The sequence below is a fragment of the Phalaenopsis equestris genome, unplaced genomic scaffold, assembly GCF_001263595.1.
Source record: "Phalaenopsis equestris unplaced genomic scaffold, ASM126359v1 Scaffold000256, whole genome shotgun sequence".
In the NCBI taxonomy this organism is placed as follows: Eukaryota; Viridiplantae; Streptophyta; class Magnoliopsida; order Asparagales; family Orchidaceae; genus Phalaenopsis; species Phalaenopsis equestris.
In genome coordinates this window covers 1298417-1306828 of record NW_018164698.1, presented here as the reverse complement: position 1 = coordinate 1306828, position 8412 = coordinate 1298417, and the positions used below count along the sequence as shown (strand labels likewise).

General features: G+C 39.5%; 1 protein-coding gene across 5 annotated transcripts in view; it reads right to left on the bottom strand.

Moving 5' to 3' along the window:
* LOC110024413 (formin-like protein 6) overlaps positions 1 to 8412 on the bottom strand; it is a 66434-nt gene that overhangs the window by 5437 nt on the left and 52585 nt on the right. For 4 of the 5 annotated variants that reach the window (XM_020724368.1, XM_020724370.1, XM_020724371.1 and 1 more), the window contains 2 exons: positions 4369 to 4437; positions 4195 to 4261 (listed from right to left, as the gene is read on the bottom strand). The exons of the other annotated variant lie outside the window; for it this stretch is intronic. In XM_020724368.1, coding sequence (XP_020580027.1) covers positions 4195 to 4261; positions 4369 to 4437 — 136 coding nt within the window. The remainder of the gene's footprint in view (positions 1 to 4194; positions 4262 to 4368; positions 4438 to 8412) is intronic. 5 annotated transcript variants of the gene reach the window in all.

Sequence of the window (8412 nt, the reverse complement as noted above, 5' to 3'; positions counted from 1 at the left end):
CAATCACGGGACGCCCTTGTCACGGATCGGCTCCACCGAGGGTCCCACTGGACCATGGAGAGTCCACACACCTAGCAGACAGTAATCTGCTTTGATACCACTTGTCACCTCCCAAAAGAGCTCTTAAGAGAGGTGGGCAGCCCAGGACTTAAATATTGTTTTTCGGCCCTACACCTAGCCGATGTGGGACTATTTGTCCGTGAAATTCTTCTCCACCCAATCACGTGACGCCCTCGTCACGGATCGACTCCACCGAGGATCCCACTGGACCATGGAGAGTCCACACACCTGGCAGGCAGTAATCTGCTCTGATACCACTTGTCACCTCCCAAAAGAGCTCTTAGCGGTGGTGGGCAGCCCAGGACTTAAATACTGCTTTTTCGGCTCTATATTTAGCCGATGTGAGACTATTGGTTCCGTTGCTTTCTTTAAGGACTCTAATTTGCTCAGTCACTCTTAACTCAGGTTAGTGATTTTTGTTTATTGTTGTTATTATTAATGGATTGTTTCTTTTGAGCCGTTTAGTGAGATACTGAGGCTTCAGTTTTCCAATGTAATTTAGATGGAGTTGTTTGTTTTTTGAAGTCTGAAGTTTAAGCTTGTTGTCTTTGTGGTTCCGTTCAAAACATAATATGTTGCACTTTGCTTGGGTAGATGCTTGAGTATTCAAGTACGGAACTCTTGGAACTTGCTTAATTACTCATTAGTATGAGAATTAGATGCTATGTTCTATTCGCGCCCATTTGGAGGTTGTTGATCATGACAAAGAAAATAGTAATTGAACTCACTACTACCTTACAAACCTTCTTAACTCTATCCTATAAATGCACATCACTATTTCAATATCCATGTACTTCTTATTTTACTAGTTATACTTTGACTGGACATTTATGTTGATTGCTACCAAAAATTATGTTTTCTTTTTTGGCATTTCTGGACCATACCATCAGAGATTTCTTTTTTCACCCCTTAATGTATTTTTTTGAGTTCATAATATCGTATCTTTGAAGGAATAAGTAACGTCATTTTTCCTTTGTTAGAAGTAAAAGAAAATTTAGCCTAAAATATTTGATTCGAGTTCCTCACTTTAAAGTTATTCCTATCCAAACTATTGTCTTGAGGGAATCATGCTCATTACTCAATTGATTATTTATTCATTACAAAGAGTTGAAGACAATGTTAATCGCATGTAGGATAAGCATATAAGTAGCAGCATGCATGTATTATTTTTACCACTAAATGAAAGCTGTTACCATTTTTTGGGAGGATGTTGGCCAAGTATCACCCAATAACAATATATATATATATATATATATATATATTCATCCAATTTTAGTTAGGTTTGTTGTCGTTGATTCTGGTAGACCTTCTAATTATATTGAATTTAAGTTTGTATGATTATTTTGTGGGAGAAGATCCACTTAATGTTCACCTTACATTGCCTTATGGTGTTATCAGTAAAATTAACTTGATAAATTGTTAATAAATTTATTCCACAAGCAAAACTTTCAGAATTGTGTTTTTCAACTAAACCATATTTCAAAACTGAACTGTGTTTATATAATGAAGCGTATTATAGTCATTATGTTAACATACAACACTTTCAGAACAGTGTTTTTCAAATAGATCAACTGTTTCTGAAACATCAACTTCTGAACAACAGATTTTCAATAGTAGCTTTTAAACTGAGTTTTCCTACAACCACAACCGAAACAAATGCACCCTAAGTCATGTAACTACTGGAGAGCAGATGACTGACTGCCTCACTAAAGGACTTAGCTCAGGAGAGTTAATGATTATGTGACAAGATGGACTTCGGGTTTGTTTGGGGCAGCTGCAGCTTATCCAGATAAGCAGTTTATCCAGATAAGTTGGTTAGTTGTTTAGTTTGTGTATTTAAAAATAGCTGATTTGCAGCTGTTTCTGGATAAATGATCATTCTGCCCCTATGCAGTGGTAATATTTTCAACAAAACTGTCATAATATATAGGGGTTCAGGTTTTACCATGAATTTTGGTATTTGAGTGAGAAGTTGAAAAATGGATGAACGATGGTGGTTAATTTGGTCAATGCAGTGATGAATAAAGTATGAAACATCAAGATGAACCAAATGATGATAAAGATGAACATGGTAATTTGGTCGATGTGAAGAAATGTCACTACAATCTAGAGCCTTTCCCTCCTAACAAGAACCAAACATATAATAGTGCTTTGGTCAATCCATGATTAATCAAGTACCACTCCTAATTTATATTATTAATATCTATCTATCTATATATATATATATATATATATATATATATATATATAGAATAAAACAGAGATCAATAGCTCTTGGGTAGCAGCCTGAGAGGAAAAGGAGAAGGACATAGGAGAAAGAAAGAAAATGGAGAGGAAAAAAAAGTAAGGGAAGAAAGCTATGTTTTGGAGTAATTGACTTCTCTTCCTCTTTCTAACAATTTGATTTAGGCAAAAAATTTTAGGCCTGGAAGATTTTTAGGAGAGAAAATTTTGAAATAATTTAGGGCTTGCCGGTTTCGGTCCTACGACGGGAAGCGATTGGAACGGCGACGGGAAGCGATTGGAATGGAGATGGGAACAGTGACGGGAAACGACGTGAACGATGACGCGGAACTTCGGCTGGGAACGAGAGATTATTGCGTGCGGACACCGCATGCATCTCTGCATGCGGGGTCCGATCCTGGCCGGCGGTCCCGGGGATCGATCTGCGGCCAGGATTATTTCTGTGTTTTTTTATTAAAAAAAAAAAATTTTGGTGGGGCCCACCGAAATACATCGGGACCGTAGATCAGGTGATCTACGGTCCGGATCGGGCACCGCACGGCCGGCGCGTGCGGGATCCGTATGGAATAATTTTTCGCTGGGAACGGCTGGCGTCGAGCGAGGAACGAAGGACAAGCAGTAAACGCCGTAGGTAAAAAGCGGGCCGCGGGGTCGATCCCGCGGTCGCGTTTATTAAAGAAAACCGATCGGCGTTTTAAGATACGCAGGTAAAAAAACAAAAAATCAAACACGTGAGTTGCGTTTTCAAAACGCAAACGCAGCGTATAAGCCGATGTTAGTGAATATCCTTCACCCACAAGGGAGTTTTTGAATAGAAGAAGTTTAGGGGTATGTTGCATGGCTCTATAAAGCCAAAATGTTTTTGAAATGAGTAAGTATAATCTCAAAATCATTCCAATTCACGCAACAATAACTGAACTAGGTTCACATCAAAGGAAGAAAACATTTCATACATTGAGGCCGACATTGAATATAATAAAAGCATAACCGTACTAACTGGCTTAAAAATTAATTCATTGGAAAATTTTAACTAGTTTATCATATACAACAAATTAAATATGTCGCAAAATGCCATAAAAATTATAAAATTTCTAGTTTCTCAAATACTTTCCAAACATTGCTTTCATGTCACTGATGCATTATTTAACATATTTTTTTTAATCAACTCTATATTTATTTCTACGAGTTAACAGTATTTGATGACTCCATTCATAATAATTTTTAGTTTTCATTTAAATAAATTCTTAGAAAAAGTTTTAGCATGTTTCTCTTGATATCCTTAGTTAAGCATCAGCAACTCCTCTCCATGTTTGGTGACCTTACACTTCCGCATCTATAGTTGACTTCCATCAAGGATTACCTTCCAATGCTTCTTCCATGAGATCAATTCGTTAGAAAAACATTATGAGGCAATTCCACACATACCACCCAACTTTATGCGTTTACATATCAAACACCTAAACTTTACTTTTTACATTTATACAATCCAAAATTTTCACATTACATAAAAAATATCACAATTTTAATTTTTAAAAGGTGAAATAACCTTTTCATGCATAAGCAAGCATGTATGTAAAAGTTAAAGCTTAGGTGTTAGATATGTAAATACATGAGAACTGAGATGTATATGAATGTAGATCTTCCGAACATCAATTATAAGACCTTCCAAAATTTTCAATTCTTTTCCTTTCCCCAAGATACTCATATGGCATTCATAAGCTACAACAATTTCAACCCTGACTACTCCCTTCAGTTTCGATTATTCATTATCCAGATAAAACACACAAGAAAGTATTCAATCTACTGATGTCTGTCAGTCACTTTTTAGAAATAAAATTTTGAAAGCTTGCAGGATTAATTAATTCAAGAAGGAGTTAATATATTTCTTACCTTGTTCAAAGGGACAGCGGGCAGGATCTTCACCGAAATAAAGGGCAAGACCATCAGCATTTATTCCCTGCCAACAATTTAAGTTGGGAAGAAAAGGGGGTTGTTTTCTATCTAATATTAGAAGCTACTCACAGCATAACTTAGTTTAAAAAATTATAGAAATCAACACCGTACCACAGCAGCAAAAAATGCTGTTAGAGATCGCACTTCAGCCCCAGCAACAGAAGTGAAGTCCTTCAATTTCTGAACATGTAGTCAAGTCATAGTTACAAAAAAGATCCTAAAGATGGGAAGCAAAGATTGCTCCAACTCAAATATGGCTTACCTGAATCTAATTGAAATCAATTCAAAATCATCTCTTTTACATACATACATGCACACATACATATATAAATATATAAATGAAACCTTAGCCATACATTACTAAAATTAAATCTCCAAATTCATTTCTTTAATGATCGTTTTATATCAATTTTAACCTTTAAAATTCCTAACCGATATATAAGATTTATCCAACTTTCTCTTCTCATTTAAATTCATAATTAATTTTTGTTCATTTGATGTCAGATTCTTTCTCAACTCTCCCCATTTGTTTATAAAGTTATTGCATCTCCAGCCATTTTAAAATTAAACAACAAAATCTGAAAGTAGATAGATTTGTGGGATTTAAGCCCTCATTCTCCAGTGCAACTTCTTCCACATTCATTCATTCTTGTTCTTAATAATCTCTTTTTGGGCTCCAAAAGACCACGCTCCACCCTTTCTTAAGATAAAGGATGAGATAGTTTTACGTGAAGTTTCGGGTCAAATTTTCATATGTTAAATGAGATTGTAGATAAGATAATGCCTAGAGATTTTGTCCATATTTTATGAAGACTATAAGATCTAAAGTTTGAGATTTCCCATGATCGCAAGCCCCTATGGTTAATTATCATTCTCGATAATGAAAAAATACTTTTGATTAAAACTAATCATTAGGTGTTAAGTGATTAGCCTTAGTATGTAGGAGTGGCAAATATTGGCTTTGATATATGAAATTTATCAATTTGAGCCTCAGAGCGGAAGGTGGGGAGAATGATAACTTACTTTATTAGAGGAGATAGTCAACCCAACCTGATTAAATAATTTTTATCAGTAATCACTGAATGATTCATCTAGGGGAACCTTGAAGGCCTAGGGGTACATATTTGCCTTAGGGGATAAATTGAAGTTGACTTTAGCTAACATGGTGTTTAGGGCCCTATCAAACATACCTTATTGTTGTGAGATATGTACTTCTTGGCATAAAAATGAGACGCAAAGAACACAAGCAAACACAGATCATTTACGTGGTTCGATCCAACTGGATCTACGTCCACGGGAGGGAATCAATCAAATAGTTCACTAAGGCAAAAGAAATGGAGAATACATAGCTTATACATAGAGATGAGCCCTCATCTTGCTTCTATGGCCTCCCTCTCAAGCGACACCTTGATACAAGTCCTCAAGATGCTCTCCTCCTCTCTAGCTCTTTAGTTATTCTCTCCTCCTTTGTGGTAGCTTAAGATTTCTTCCCTTGCTCTCCTAAGCCTCACACCCTCTCTATTTATAGAAGCAAGGGAGCGGTAGGTGGAAGGTAGATGAGCGGTAGATGAGCGGTACTACATTACAAAAGTGTCCTTTTACCTTAGTTCAACAATTGAGGGTCAAAATAACAATTCTCCACCTTGACCCTCAATTGAGAAGCTTCAAAGTAAAGATTCCCTCCACTTGGCCCCTGAGGTTGGCCCCTGAGGGGCGCCCTTGCTTGAGTCTGCTAAGTCCAAACAGTACATGGACTTAGCAATCACGGTTCTTTCGATAAGAGAGTACAGCCCCTTTTTCCTGACTCCTTGTATGACGACACGAGGGCTTTTGGTTACTCTGATGCAGTCATTCTCTGCGTTGAACGAGCATCCGCTTGACTCCAGCGTACCTAAAGAAATCAGATTTCTTTTGAGCTCTGGTACGTACCTGACATTTTTCAATACTCGTTCAGTTTCATCAAACATCCTTATCCTGATTGATCTACTTCCAACAACACTGTAAGCTTTATTGTCTCCCAGTAGAACAAACCCATCATTTTCAGTTGCAGTGTCTCGAACCAGCCTTTGTGAGGACACATGTGGAAAGAACACCCTGAGTCGAGGATTCACTCCTTATTGGATTCAGATTCTGTAATCACCAGGGCCCCAGCAGAATCATAGTCATCAGAGGCTATGCTTGCTTCTTCTGATTCTTTTAGCTCTTCTTGGTACTTATTCTTCATGTCTGGGCAGTTCCTCTTGAAATGACATTCCTTGTGACAATGATAGCACTTGAAAGAACCTCTTGATGACTGATTCCCGCCATCCTTGCTTAACCTTGATATGTACTGACCATTTCTTGAATCTTTCCTGTCTGATCTTCCTCTAACAATAAGACTATCTTCGCTGACTTCCTTGTCCCTGTCATGCTTCCTCTGAAGTTCTTTGCTCTAATCAGAGATTGAACCTCCTCCAGAGTAATAGTCTGCACCCTTCCATAGAGCATTGCATCCTTGAAATGCTCGTAGCTCTTAGGAATAGATTTTAGCAATAGTAGTGTCTTGTCCTCATCGTCCATCTTGACGTCGATGTTCTCAAGATCCTCGATGATCTTGTTAAACTCGTCAATCTGCTCTGAAACGGATTTGTCTTCATGCATTTTGAAGGAGTATAGGCGCTGCTTCCGAAAGAGCCTATTAGCGTAGCGAGAGACTTTGTCAGGTACAGTACCTCGAGTTTGGCCCAAAGTGCTTGAGCCGTTGTCTCCCTTGACACCTCCCTCAGAACTTTGTCGCCCAAGCTCAGGATTATCAAACTGTGGGCCTTGTCCAGTATGCCGATCTTCTCCTTCTCAGTCATGTCGGTCGGCAATGCCGCCGACCCTTGCAAGGCTTCTGCAACACCCTGCTGTACCAATAGAGCTCTCATCTTTACTCTCCATAGGCCGAAGTTGTTCTTCCCATTGAATTTCTCAATGTCGAATTTGACGGAACTCATTGTCGTGGCTAGGATTTCTTCTAATGAATTCTACCTGCTGCCCTTCCAAGAACTAGACTGAAATCACCAAAATGTTGTACTATTATATAGCAACCAAAAGTTTTCAGTCTAAACCTGCCTTTTAACGCCTTGTTGTCCAAGTAATTATCACCAAATTTCTTACCTTCTCCCCGTAAACTCCATTGCTTTCGCCAACCGAACGCGCATTCGCCAACCGAACGGAAAACTCTGATCCCTTCTAGCAGAGATCACACCTGTTCACCGGAGAAAACTTCCTATTTTGTGCTCGCGCCTCCTTCCCGCAGGCACTCCTTTGCGTCCAGCGGAACAAATCAGGAATTCCTCATCTGCTTCTCGCACGAGAATAACTGCCTCTCCAGAGCCGTCGCGCCTCGCCAAACTGCTCCGGTCCTTCTGCTTCGCGAACTCCCGAACCCTTCTCTGCGCGATCTCCGCCTCTTCCCTCTGGTCGAGTTGCTCGCAAGACCGAACTCCTACTCCGAAATCCTCTGTTGGTAGCCCTGTCGCAAATTTTCGGCCCTCGCTCGCGGACTGTTCCTCCTTTGTCTCGCCGAACCGCACAACCTGCGATGCGAATCCAATCGATCAAAGCTTCCAGTGCTCACTGAATCTGTCACGATTTGGCTGCCTGCGACGCGATCCGCTTGCTCCTCTGTTCGTGAAAGGCGAACAGTCGAACATCTCTTCTTCGTCACTGGCCACGAACACCTTTACGCGGACACCTCTAACTAAGAAGTATAGAGCTTCCCACAGACGGTGCCAATGTTTGTGAGATATGTACTTCCTGACATAGAAATGAGACGCAAAGAACACAAACAAACACAGATCGTTTACGTGGTTCGATCCAACTGGATCTACGTCCACGGGAGGAAATCAATCAAATAGTTCACTAAGGCAAAAGAAATGGAGAATACATAGCTTATACATAGAGATGAGCCCTCATCTTCCTTCTATGGCCTCCCTCTCAAGCGACACCTTGATACAAGGCCTCAAGAAGCTCTCCTCTTCTCTAGCTCTTTAGTTATTCTCTCCTCCTTTGTGGTAGCTTAAGATTTCTTCCCTTGCTCTCCTAAGCCTCACACCCTCTCTATTTATAGAAGCAAGAGAGTGGTAGGGGGGGGATAGGGGAGCGGGAGAGCGGTAGGTGAGATGTGGT